Raw genomic sequence first — 13,938 nt, 5'->3', positions numbered from 1 at the left:
TTTATTCAGCAGGGTATAAAAAAGTCACATTCATTTTGTGATGCAAATGTTCATATCAAGCTAAAAGAAATTATGTAACTGAAGCATTCCTAAATGTATTGTCTGTTTTTGAGATAATCATAGTTTTAATTAGTAATCCATGACTTTCTGTCATGTATATCTAGCAAATGGATTGAGAACCTTGATGTAATGCATATTATAAACTCTCTAGAAAAACTCACAATGTTTCATTAGGTCTTCAGCTGAATCCTGAAAGCAGGTTTTTGAAAATTATTCAATTATTCAATCGCCGTTAACATTACAAAAATTAACGGCGAGTTTAAGATCATCTGCACGTCTTTAATAATCACGCCAACAACGTTATCCACATCTATACCAAAACATCTAAGCAGAATATTCCTTTGCCCAGTTTGAAGCCACATAGGTGAATATTTTTCATTCTTATGTTGTTATGCCAAGTAAATGTGTATGACCTGTGATCATAAATGACTAGTTCAGTCTGTAAATCAAGACGTGATTCAAATCAAATTGTTTTCTTTCAACAAGCTTTATTACATAAACCAAGTGAATTAAACTCTCCAGAAGTACAATTAACAGTGGAGAACAACTGGATTTAAATCTGAAGTCAGCTAAAAAGACAGCTTATTAGAAACGATTTCCATTTCACCAAAAAAATATAAAGACTGAGATTAAATAGAGTACTAAAGTAGAACAGACTTTTTAGCCAAAATGACAAACTATTTGGAAGTGCAAGAGTAGACAATATATGTAAAAAGTCTTTATACGGGTAAATGAATGTTATAACGGCAAAGGAAGGAAGAGCCAAGCTTTGGGAAAACAATATGTTAAAGGTAACACAAGAAAAAAGGGTAAATTTTTACCACAGTTTCACCGAGATTATATTGATTTATGATACAACACTGATTAAATTGAGTGAATTTATATAGACTGCATATAAAATAATCAAAGGAGTGCCTTGGTTTAGGACAATTCTTCACAGGGTTCGTGGACGTCCAGCTAAAAACATAAAAATTTCAACAAAACAAAATAAAATACAAGTTTCAACCCAACAAGAATAAAATAATTTAAGAGCCACATTTTCAAGAAGAAGGCGTCTTCAAAGTGCTTTATACAATACTTCCCACCACTTGACCATTTTTCTGCTTCTAATCTTTGAAAAATGAATTGATAAAATTCCAGACTTAAAACCAGCTCCTTCAGTCTTTGACGTTTTGTTTGCATAAATATTAACGGGCGAAGAAGATTGACAATGACTTATCAACATGATCGGAAAATCAATGAACTGTTGCGCTTAATATTCAGCTTGTTCACTGCATCACAGTTCTTTACATGGATTTTGCAAATAGGGGTCAGCATATTAGTATAGTGATGGCCGGCATACACAGATCTACTGGAAAATGCCTCCACAGGTTTGTGCAGGCAGGAGGCTGGGTGCTAACATGTTGAAATCAGTCAGGAATGAGTCGGGCTGTATGAAGTCAGAATCACTGAAGCTCGGGTACAACAGACAATCGTCCTCCAAGGGTTCGAGAGAGCTGCTCAGCATGGGATCCTGAAAGATTTCCAGCTGTGACTGCAGAATATGAGGCTCATCCTCTTGTTCTAAGCGGGAGGAAAACCAGGAAAGAGAAAGTTATTGCTTTGCTTTTGGTTTCTGCGGCTGCATTTGTGTTGTTATGACTCTGATTTTAAAGGGGAAGTGAGAGTGATTAAAAATGGCATTTGGTCATGTGCACAAAATAAAAAAGGAAGGACTGATTCTGCATGAAAGCACAGAGGAGAAGAAATTGAACAAAGTATAATTTATCACCTGTAGTTGAGGTAATGCAGCAGCAGCAAGGCATAAGTTTTATTTTGAGTTAATAAAACTCAAAACAAAAGATTTGAAGAAGTAAAGACGCAGTAAATAAGAAGTACTTCAGTTGAAAAGGTGAAACCAAGCCATTCATTTTTTTATTACACCCCAATGCCTTTTTCAAAGTATTTATTACTGTTAACTTTAATGATTATGACTTCCAGCTAATGAAAACCAAAAATTCAGTTCCTCTGAAATCAAAGCATTAAAAAACTATTCTGTAAAAGAAATAAAAGCTTTATGAAAAGTTTTTTTACTCAATAACATTTGCGTGAATTACTGCATTAATGCGGAATGGCATGGAGGTGACAAGCTTCGCCACTGCTGGGTCTGTTAAGGAAGCCCTAGCTGGTTTGACACCGGCATTCGGCTCGCCTGTGTTGTCTGATCTGCTGCCTCATACCTTGTTCTTGGCAATACTTCACAGATTTGGAATAAAGATTAGGTCAAACCAGCCAATCAGTGACTGGTTTGACTATGTACTATTGTGGTTATTAGAGCAGGAATTTGGCGATATGGCTGGTGCCAAGTCCTGCTGGAAAATTAAGTCAGAAACTCCATAAAGCTTCTCAACAGAAGGAAGCATGAAGTTCACTAAAATGTCCTGCTGGACGGCTGCTCTGACTGTGGACTTCAGAAAACCCAGTGGACCAACACCAGCTCCCCAAACCATCACTGACTGTGGAAACTTAATGCTGGAAATCAAGCGATGTGGATCCTGTGCCTCTCCACTCTTCCTCCAGACTCTCGGACATCGATTTCCAAATTAAATTTTAATCTTACAATCATCTGAAAGGAGAACTTTGGACCAATTTTTTTTCTCCTCAGCCCAGATAAGACGGTTCAATAAAGCCTCCACCAGCTGGAGACCTCCACTTGTGAATTGCCTGCAAATTCTTTAACAGGCTTCATAATCCTCTCCAGGCTGTAGTTATTCCTTTTTTTGACCAGACTTTTTTCTTACATATGGTACTGATTGCTGCCCCATCAGGGTGGCCCATAATAAGGTAAAAAAAATTACTTACTGTATGTTTTTTTAGTCAAATGAAACATTTATTTGTTTCATTGGCTGAAAGCCATAACTATCAAAATCACCAGAGATAAGCACTTGTTTAACATCTCTGCTTGTAATGAATCTGTATATTTGTAATTCAATTTAGTTTTGAATTGCATTATAGTTCTTTTACTTTTACAACTAAATTACTGGATTGCAAAATTACTTTTACGATTCAAAAGTACCTAACTTTTGAATTGAATTTCTGAAAAAATTACTTATTTTCTTGAAATGCATATGGACTCACATTCCCTTTCAGGCAAGGTGTGTTATTGTCACCTTCCTAATAATGGACTAAGTCTTTTTTTTTTTTTAAAAAGATGATACCAGCAAAACAAAGAAAAAACACTTTTGGAAAAAATTAACTTATGCCTTTATTTTAGGAAGGTGTCACAAAGTGGTCCTTTCAAACAATTTAAAACTAAATGAGAACAAGTATGAGTATTTAACATAATTCTGCAAAAAAACAATTAGAAGTATACTATTAGTTTTAATTATCACATAACCATTTTTCTAAGTCAATACTTGGTTCATTGCTTCATTATGCTAAAAAAAAAAAGACTAAAATATCTTTAGTTTTCCTAGTTAATCTCTGCTCATTTGGATGAAATGTAGTTTTTACTTTCATGAAGTGAAATGTAAAAAAGCAAAACCTAAATGCAGCCAGACTGAATGAAAATGTTAGTAACCATCTTTTGTAACCCAGATACCCGAGAGGTTTGGTGAGAACAGAGGACAACAGGCATGAACATGCGGAAGAAACGACCCACAATGGGAGACATGCTCAGCGGTGTCACAGCCATCACTTAGCGCATGCTCCCCACTGCTCTCAAACACCACAAAGCCAAACTAAAGCAGTGACAGAGCTCTCTGATGATGGGGTTGATTGGTTTGAAGGTTTTCAGCTGGATTTGACAGCAAGGAGAGCCAGGACTCACCAGCTGCCTCTCCATACAGGCCATTCATTGGCTCCAGGCAATCACCCTGTGTCATGTCACAGGACATGGGTGACCTAGCTTCCAGTGTGTTCCTACATGACCAATGACAAACAGCCATTACAACCAGTAGCTCATATTACTAAAAAATTAAGTGGGTAAACTATTTATTTTGTTTTTCTTCTGTTATAAAAGGTTGTAAAAGGGTTAGGGTTTTATTTTTTTGCTTTTTTTTTGGCAAACAAAAAAGCCAGCCTCATTCAAGAAAAGAAAGACACTTACTCTTTAGAAACAAACATCAGCTTGGTTTTGATGTACTTCATGTAAGGATTGTCAGCTGAAAAGGTTCAAAGAAAACATGTGATTTTGTGCGTTTAGCCACAATAACATCTTGTAGAAATATCTACACTGCAAAAACACAAAACCATACCAAGTAATTTTAGTCTAACTTTAGCACACTTGAAATAAGACAAAGCTAACTTATAAGAAACTTTTCAGCAAGATAAAGAAGGTTGTTTTAAATCAATAATTCCTTAATATTGACAAAAAAGTACTAACTAATTGGCAGATCATTTTACTTGAAGCAAGACATTTTTCCCATGTTATAAGTGAAATTATCTGCCCATGGAACAAGTTAATTTTCATCAATATTAATAAATTAGTGACTTAAAACAAGCTCATATTTCTTGATGAAAGGTTACGTGTAAGTTAGTTTTGTTTTATCTCAAGTGTCCTACGATATTTGGAATAGAAACTAGTCCAACAATACTTGGTAAGATTTTGTATTTTTGCAGTGTAAAGAACATTTGGGTGTAAATTAAATTTTGCAGTGGCATGTGAAACCCATACCTCCACTCTTCTCACAGTACCACTTTCCAAAAGCTTCATCTTTTGGAGTGTCGGGATACAGGAAAAGCAGAGGACTTTCTGGGATGTTTTCGGCTTCCAAGATCTGGAAATTTCTGATGATTTCGTGGAACGGGATCTGGCAGAGATCGGTTTTTGTGAAGGGCTGGACCGTTTTTATATCAGGCTCACCTAAAATTAATGACAAAGATACAAGAGTGATAAAACAGAAAGAATAATAAAACAGCTTTATTTGGTGTTGAATGTATTTTGAAATAAAAAATGTCAAACCAGTTGAGTCTATTTCCACCCAGGAGAAGGTGATTCCTCCAACCACACTTTCACTGAAGCGCAACAAGAAAGTGCCTCTCTTCTTCTTCTTCAGGAGCAGTTTTTCTTTTCCTCTGCTCACAAAACCCATAATAAGGCTGCATTTAGAAAGAAAGAAAAAAACACTTTACTCTTACGTGTTTGTTTTTTTATGTTGAATTATATAAGGTGGCCTTGATTGTGAAGAAAGGCACCTGCAAACAAAATGTATTATTATTATCATTATTATTATTATTACTACTACATAAAACCAAACTAGATCACGCTCGTCCTACAGGTCATTGATCTAAAACATTTGCAATCTAATTTTAAGAAAATCCTAGATCTGCAAAATTATGGTTGTTCTGTATAACATTTTGTGTTGTATTTTTTAAAATAAATACCAAACAGCCACATACTTTACAGAACTTCTAAACATATCTACACAGCATGAAGAAGTGTTGTGTTTTTCATTGGGATTCTGTCAGATATGATTGATATAAATTGTTTTAATTGTGAAATGGAATCAAATTGATACAGGTATTTTAGTTTTTCTATACGAATAAACATCTGAAAAAAAAAAACGTACCATGAATTTATATTCAACGCCCCCTAATCTTTAATATATACATATATAGCTGGAAAAAACTGAAGAGTCCACTGCACTGAACCCCATTGAAAACCTCCTGGTTATTCCACCAAATATCAATTTCTGAACTCTGCCTGAGTTAAAACATTAGTATTGTTGTTTCTAAATGAATATGAACTTGTTTTCTCTGCATTATTTGAGGTCCGAAAGCTCTGCGTCGTTTTATTTTGACAATTTCTCATTTTCTGCAAATAAATACTACATTTTAACATGGAATTTCGGAGACGTGTTGTCAGTAGTTCATAGAATAAAGGAACAATGTTCACTTTATTCAAACATATACCTACAAAAAGTAAAATCAGTGAAATTGATCATTTTAAGTGTTCTCTTAATTTTGACTAGGCCATTCCAGTACATAAAATCTTTCATTTAAATGATGCCATTGTATCTCTGCTGTATGTTTAGGGTCTGAATCTCCACCCTCAGCTCAACTAATATGCAGCCTCTAACAGGCTCTCTCTTGCAATTTTCCCCACCACCACAACATACTGTTGATTCAAAGCTTGTGGTAAAATACAAACTGAGGTTTTATACCAATGCATGCCACATTTTTCAGATTTTTTGAGTAAAATAATTTGCGAACTACATATCATTTTGCTTCCATTGTCGCTTGATGTGTAAGTTTGTGTTGATTTGTCCTGTAAAATCCCACACATATGTAAGTGGAATACCATAAATGTTAGCATTTAAGTGTGTAGAAATATTACTAAATGCTTCACGATAAGCACACCTTAATGTGTTCATCGTTAAACACATTAATGAAATGATTTATGATTTCATTTATGATGAAATCATAGATCATGCATTTATGATGTAATCATAAATGCATGATAAAATCATTGTAGTGTAACAGTGTTAGATGGTTGGGATATATGTGAGGCCCAAGTTGCTGCGGGGTATGAAATCCAGAGCACTCACCCTTCCCTCCAGATGTTTTCCAGGTAGGATTTCACCATCACCAGGATGCCATCAAACCACACCCAGAAAGTCTCAGGACCACTTTCCTGAAATGAACAGAAAAAAATATATATCAATATAACAGAATAATAATACAAGTTGTGTAAATGTAAAAAGTTCTTAACATTTTCACAAGAACCACTGTAACTATAATTATACAGGAAAAACTGAAAGACAAATTAGAGTTTAGGTGCATATACGCAAATGTTGCATTAAATGGTGACGTTGAACATCGCAAAACATTATTTTACAACAAATGATCTACTTTCCATTCTCACCTTTGAAAACTTTGACCATGTCACTTGGCAGATGTCGTAGTTCTGCTGCTTCCCTGGCAGAGCACAGAGAGAAAGCTGCATTATTCATGTCCATTCAGGTCCACTAGCTCTTAGAAAACATGTCTGAAAGCAAAAACACTGAACTATGCTGCACAACCCTCATCATTATGAATTCCTGTAGAAGTGCAGGCAGGTTTTTACAGTCTTCAGACAGCCACGTGAAAAACATAAGCCCGCCCTTTAGACATTTTAATGTCTTTAAATGACAAAATTATAGCTTTAGATGAGCATTGACGCATGGCTTATTGAACTGATTTACTTAACGGAGGACAAAAAAAGCTGCAGGGGCAAATGCTTATTTCATGAAGTCATGGTACTGGATAATGTTTGGGAGACGGACTTTACTTGGACGAGAAATAATGTTTTGAAACAAAATTGTTATACACTTGTTGACTATGTCAACGGGTGTATAACACAGTCCTGTAATTTTTTTGTTGTTGTTTTTTTTAAATAACAGTGCAATAAGATGTTAATGGTAAACTAAAAGTGTCATGCACCATGTATCGTTCATATTTAAATTTGTAGCCTGAGCACCTCTGGGTATTTTATTACTTCCTATTATATAAAACCTTAAGATAGCAACAAGGTACTTTATTTTTACTGTATGTAGTTGCTGTAAATCTAATAAAGCTGTTAGGAATTACACTACACTTCTTTTTTTTCCCCAACAATAAAGTTTATATTTGCAAGCAGTTCTATCTCAGACTGAAACAAAGCAAAGATAATGCTGAAAATATAGGATGTGAAAAATACCAGAATATTAACTTATTAGTTCCCTAGTATTTAAAGACAGGTACAACATCCATAGTAGCTATTACTGACACAACTGAGGTCATAAAAATTGTTTCCAGTCCTGGATCTTCCAAGTAGACTTTAGGAAAATCACTAATACAGCTGCAAAGAATAGATAAGTCGATGTTTTTACTACGAAAAAGCCCTTTTTTAATCTCAGAGGGAAAACAGAGAGCTGGCAACCTACAAACTTGACTCAGTTACACCAACTGGGGAGGATTGTAAGAATTGGACAAAATACTGAGAGGTTTAGGAAGAGAAACTCAGTCTGGTGCAACTAGCCCCTTTTTCTGAAGGACGATTTGGTTTACAGAGATTTCAGTGTCCATTTTATTTGTTGCTTCAGTTGTTTTGTTTAATTATTTTGGACATTTAAAATGTCTTCCAGTTCCAGTGTTAAATGTTTGTTAGAAATTGAAGTGTATTAATCTTTCAGAAGGCATACTTGCATTATTATGTAATTACCCTATATTCCTTGAAAATCAACTCAAAACAAAATGATTGTGTATTGCAATAACTCCTGGGACAATTTATTTTCCAGAAAAGTTATTATCCTGACAGGAATAATAATACATATGCAGCCCAATACAATACAAACAAGACATTTCTCTCAGAATAAATTCTTAATTAACTTTTTAAGCATTTACCAAACAGCTTGTGTGCAATCATTTTGCGCTGATCATCATCCAGACCACGTTTTGTGGCAGAGAGAAACTGCCAGCTCAACATCTCTCCAAACTGTGGCCAAGGAGCTGCAGGAACGGTGGTGAAGAACATAATATCCTGGGCAAAGACGCGAATATTAACATTGTTGACATTGTTAACAATATGCAAAGTGTTGTGAGGTAAAGAGTGCGACTTTTCACCTTTGGATCCAAGCTAAGCATGTTGAACCAGAGGATAGATGCCCAGGCACTTTGCTGCTGGCTGGAGTTTGAGATAATAACCACAGGAAGGGAGGAGGCCTGCAGGGGTGAGGGAAGGACAGATTCAGTGCAGGTCATTGCTATGTTGATGATTAACATCTTTGCTGCTTGTTACTAAGAGTTGTAAATCAAAAGAAGCAGCCAAAACCTCACCTGCAGCTCCACTGAAAAGCCCTTCAGCTCAAAGACAGTGTTGAAGTAGATGATGTGCAGCTCCTCTGTAACACTCAGAGAAATCTGTCCAAGAACACACCGTCAGATCAAACCCATGACAAAAAAAAACAACTGAGGGTTTATCGATTTAATTTAACTCACCTCACTGATTCCTTTTCCACCCCCTCCAGACTTCTGCTCCTTCAGAGACTAAAAAACAAACACTTCAAGTTAAAATTATTCTGGCTATGAAAGTTTGCCAATGACTACTCTGATAATCTGGCATTTACTGTTAAACATGTGGAATAATTTAAACATGGATGTTTCACTGTGTTAAACTTGCTTAAATGCTGTAGAAATATTAACTGGTTAGCATTTACCAAGTCTTTTCAAACCATTAATACTCACCAGATGTCTGAAGTCTGCAACCATGCCTCCACTGAGACTCTCAGCCATGTTCAAATCCTTGGTTGCACTTCCCAGCACATTGAAGCGCCGATATCTACAAACAGACCAGCCATTAGTGGAAACAAAAAAAACCTACCCAGCTGTTCTTGTTACATTGAGGCTGGGAAGAAACAAAACTCACCCTTTGATCTGAGGAGTCTCCCTAAATTCAAGACCGAAGAGAGGAGGGCAGCGACCAGAGAGAGGAAATAACATGTCATTCATTATCACATGGAGGAAAAAACTAAAGGCAGGGGATTACTTCTGTGAGCACTAATTAAATACTGTAAGCTAGAAATCTTACCTTGACATGGATACATTCACCTTCATGGAGTGGTTCAGTTCAGCAAACTTAACCAGAAGTCTAAGATTTGAAGTATCAAAACAAAGAACGGCTTAGATAGAAGCTTATAGTGCAAAACAAAAAGGTGATAGATCTAAGTAATATTTGTAAAAACAAAACAGCAAACCACTCACTGATCAGAATTAATGTTATTATTATGTGATAAGCTACAATAAAATTAAAATAGTTGTAAATTTGCATGTTTTATATGTCTATAGAGATACACGAATCAAATGGTCAGAGATCGGATTAGGATGATTTTCTGCTCGGATTGTTGATCACAACTTTTGATCTGGTATAAAGTATTAATAAAAATAATCTTGTAATTTGTTCATTTTCTCTGAATTCAAAATTAGAACATCTATCAAGGAACCTGCAACACTTGCTTAAGTTTTTTATCTGTTATGGTCTTTAGGGAAAAAATCTGAAAGTATCAAAAATGGTTTTGGCAAACCAGACCACAAAGAAAACCATTTGGCACAACTTTATAATTACAACTCTGAAAAACAACCAATAACTCTCAAATCTCTTTTTAATATGCATAAATATTAAAAATATTAAAGAGCACTTCACATGGTGCAACACTGACCTTGTCTTAACAGAGAACTGGACATTTGTACGCAAAACCAGGGGGCCCTTTCCCTGAGGCATGGATGGCTGAGTCTCGACCACAAACGAACTTGGAAGTATCATAAAAAAAACTAAGTATCAGTGCATTTTCACAAAAAACAACCCCAAACATCAGCAGAACAAAACAAACTGCCTTGTAATGGCATACCTCTTGAGTAAGTCTTTAAGAAGAGCATCAACTCTCTTATTTAGTGCAGGTTTTTGGGCCTTTATAGGGTCGTTTTCATAGGACATTTTTCCCACTAACTCGTCCAGCTTATTGAGAAACTCCCGGACCTGGAACAGGCACACTGCCACGCAGGTGAACCTAGAAGACAAAGAGAATCAAGATTTAAAAGCTGTAAGTGGAAATAGTTCATTTCTAAAACTTAATTTATAAGGGGAGTATATAAGTATACCATTTTTCCAACTGATCTAGGCAAACATTGTCTGGAGCACCGATGCAGGATTTCTGCTGCCTCCTCTGCCAGTCCACCAGCTCTTTCCGCACCAACAGATTGATCAGGTCTTCAGCCCGGTCCAAAAGCTTGTTCAAGTCTGCTAGGGTGCTCTAAATATTAAATATAGAAGATAAATAAAAAGAATTATACAATATGTAGGGAAAAACAGAGATACACTGATCTGGCTTTTGACGTTTGATATCAAATTGAAGTTTTTATTGAGGTCTTAGCAGCTGATTCCACCAGAACTAAAACCTAAAACGTATGCTGTAGATTTCTTATCAGCAATAGCTCTTAATTAAACATGATAAGATAAACCCCACATATCCATTAACCTTTATCTGATTTTAATGAATTCAAGAACAGTGCATCAAAGTATAAGTGACTGACTGAAAACATTAGGAATTCTTACTTTGGATGCATTTAATGTGTTTTATTAATGCTGCTTTTAATAATTAGTTCACAATTAGTAAATAGTAATAGCTTCCTACCTTTCTATAGTCATTCAGTTTGTTGATTAGTGACTGAAACATTTTCTTCCGTTCATTCTTCTGTGCCTCATCTGTCACAGCTGCATGAGAATTTCCATTGTGGGTTGAAAGTTTCCATGTAAGACAAAAGAGCATGAAGCTGTGATTCAGACCACAGTATTACTCAGTATCAGTGAATGAAAATAGAATTAGGAGCCTTTAAAGTCCTAACCTTCCATCTTGTGGGTTTGATATTTAAAATCAAACTCATCTTGCTGCTCCTCCAGGCATATAATTGCATGTTCCAAACACTATGTGCCACAACATTCAGCACAAGACAGAAAATGAGAAAAAATCGGTGAGCATGATACAGTTTATCAATACAGAGCAAATCAGTCACAAAACAAAATAACACTATCTTCACCTGCACATCGTTCCTCAGTCCAGCCATTTTGCGTTGAAGCTCCTGCTGACAGGTCGTCTCCATGGCTTCCTGCTCAACTTGCAAAAGCTGCACCTGAAACAAAGGAGCGGGGAATTTAAAGGCTGGGAAAACCTACAGCAATGTGATTCTTCTGTTGATTAAGTTACAGAGAGACAGTTGCGTATATTAAAGTATTAATGTAAAAATATATATGAATAAACAAAAGTCCCCTTAAAAAGTACAAAAAAATAGCAGCAATCAAAAGTCTTTGAATTCAAGATTGCAATGTTGTGCATATTGATATTGAAATTTAATGTATTGTGACAGAGCAGTCATGCATATATCGAAAGAAACATAAACAGTGAATGCCGCTTCTATTATTGTGATGTGCAGCAGGGTGTTGTATGTCCCCTTTACAATGCATGTACAGTACACTAGCAAAATAAGAGTTGCCCAAACCTGTTCATTCAGCTCAGCACTGTTCAGGATTTCCTTCTCTTTTTCCAGAAACCACTGGATTGTGCTTGCCAAAGCACAGGGCTCATCTTGATACCTCTATCAGAACCACATATCAGGTGAGGATTTAAAAAAAAAAGAATGAGGAACTGTTACCGCAAACAACATAATGAATGTGATTAGAGCTGCAATGTTAATTACTTTTCTAATGCTTATCTTTACAACCAAATACCTGAGGTGACGTCAATGGGAACTCAATGTTCCCTTTGAACATAATGCAAACATGTTTAAAAAGACACAGAGAGCAATTCAGAAGAAAAACAAATACCTGAGTGGTGTTTATTTTTACACACCTGAAAGCTCTGTTTATAGCGTCTGATGTTGTGCTGCTGCAAGAATGACTCCTCCTGAACAAAGCGGCTGTGCTGGATATCCAGATTCTCCAGCAGAACCTGGTACAGCACCATTGCAAGGCCATAGTCCCTAGCTGCTCGTTGCCTAAGAATTAACACACCATACAGACGGGGAGTAAGTTATGTGCAAGATGCAGTTTAGTAATAACCATACAACATTATAGGCATTAGTGTCTTACCACTCCTGCTTCTCTATCCAAGCCGACAGGTAGTGGCGAACATCCATAGGCAAACCATCCCTGTCATAAAGCTCATGAAGCTGCTGCCAGTAAATAGCAGAGAGCTGCCTCAGTCTGTCCCACTGGGCCATCCTGAGATTCACTGGGAGTTACAACAACAGAAACACACATGCTGAGAAAAACAAGCAACTGATCTATTACTGTCAGCAATGGCTTTCAGACAGACCTGACAAATTGTAAGTTACATGCGAGGGAATAAAGTATTGAACAATCTGGCGAGTTTATTTCACTTATTTGTCCCACAGTACGGAAATTCAAGAGTGCCAGTAGCAAAGTGTCAAGGCAGGGAGGCATGTAGGTTCACACAATATAAATATTACACAAAATAAGTAACTCTTGACTGCAACTTCTTTTTACAGTAACATATAATGACCGCAACTACAAGCTACAAAACCACTAATACTGGCTACAGTTTATTTCCCGAGTTGCAGGATTTTCGAGGACATGTCAACACCATTAACCGCGTTAAGCACCGCAGTAGCAATATGTTTACTCACCTTTAGTTAAGTTGTCGCAGTCCACGTAATTATCTAAGTGACTATGAGCCAAGTTAGGACAAATGCATAGCTAGCAAACGCTTTAGGCTTCGCAAAGAGCCACAACTGCTGCTGTATGTTACTAAAACAACTGCCGAGTCCGAGAAGGCGTGAAAATGACATTTCCTCTTTCTTTTCCTCTCGTTCTGTCTCTAATTGGACAGCATTTTCCCCTCCCAGTGTGTTTTCGAAAGAGACCCTCAGGCGCCATTTTGGCTCATGAGTATCAGACATTGGATGAAACTCAAGAGCCGAAATGCCGTTCGCCGTCACACAGTTTCCGTTCCAGCTCAGAGCGAGGACCTGATTGGTCGAATCGTTCAGAGAGCGCTGCATTCAATTGGCCAATTCTCTACGTCAATCAGTAGAGAGGCTAGGAGACAGCAAAATAGAAACTTACGGCGCTGTTGTTGCCATTATCGTTTCTCAGAAATTACGTCGAGAAAGTGACTAACCAAACCGGAGCATGTGACGCACCAGAAATCACAAACCAGATTATTTATGCAACGGTAACTAAAAACATTTAATTAAGCAGCACCTTGCTTCCCTTTCAGTTGGTTTATATGTGACCACAAACAGAGTAAATACGTGACTTTTATGTTGTAAATGCATTGTGAACCGTAATTAACTTTTAAGTGGAATGTTGAAACAGCATTCCTTTTTATTTGATTTACTATTGCATGTAATTTATAATATAATAACGTT

General features: G+C 36.5%; 1 protein-coding gene across 2 annotated transcripts; it reads right to left on the bottom strand.

The window, feature by feature from the left end:
• Positions 1–528: 528 nt before the first annotated feature.
• Positions 529–13,381, bottom strand: stat2 (signal transducer and activator of transcription 2). Of its 2 annotated transcripts, XM_028002078.1 has the most exons (24): positions 13,195–13,380; positions 12,638–12,779; positions 12,399–12,543; positions 12,049–12,144; positions 11,590–11,682; positions 11,398–11,476; positions 11,187–11,266; positions 10,654–10,805; positions 10,404–10,562; positions 10,215–10,304; positions 9,587–9,646; positions 9,425–9,445; positions 9,244–9,337; positions 8,998–9,045; positions 8,836–8,919; positions 8,623–8,721; positions 8,404–8,539; positions 6,905–6,957; positions 6,588–6,673; positions 5,003–5,139; positions 4,715–4,903; positions 4,148–4,202; positions 3,869–3,960; positions 529–1,623 (listed from the first exon to the last, which is right to left on the bottom strand). In XM_028002078.1, the coding sequence occupies exons 2-24, from the start codon at positions 12,766–12,768 to the stop codon at positions 1,409–1,411; spliced, it is 2,394 nt and encodes a 797-aa protein (XP_027857879.1). In that variant the 5' UTR covers positions 12,769–12,779; positions 13,195–13,380; the 3' UTR covers positions 529–1,408. The 2 variants fall into 2 exon arrangements, with proteins under 2 accessions (XP_027857879.1, XP_027857880.1); XM_028002079.1 differs by lacking the exon at positions 3,869–3,960 and having other exon boundaries at positions 1,455–1,623; positions 13,195–13,381.
• Positions 13,382–13,938: the final 557 nt, after the last annotated feature.

This window comes from Xiphophorus couchianus, chromosome 20 (assembly GCF_001444195.1).
Source record: "Xiphophorus couchianus chromosome 20, X_couchianus-1.0, whole genome shotgun sequence".
Taxonomy (NCBI): Eukaryota; Metazoa; Chordata; class Actinopteri; order Cyprinodontiformes; family Poeciliidae; genus Xiphophorus; species Xiphophorus couchianus.
The sequence above is the reverse complement of the archived record's forward strand: the minus strand, read 5'-3'. Positions and strand labels throughout refer to the sequence as shown.

Excerpts from the sequence above, each read along its gene's own strand:
- stat2 (XM_028002078.1), bottom strand. The coding sequence starts at position 12,768 with ATGGCCCAGTGGGACAGACTGAGGCAGCTCTCTGCTATTTACTGGCAG. Across the intron at positions 9,647-10,214 it reads CAGTTCTCTGTTAAGACAAG|ACTTCTGGTTAAGTTTGCTG; the intron begins GTCAGTGTTGCA and ends TTCAAATCTTAG. Across the intron at positions 9,046-9,243 it reads TTGCAGACTTCAGACATCTG|TCTCTGAAGGAGCAGAAGTC; the intron begins GTGAGTATTAAT and ends TTTGTTTTTTAG.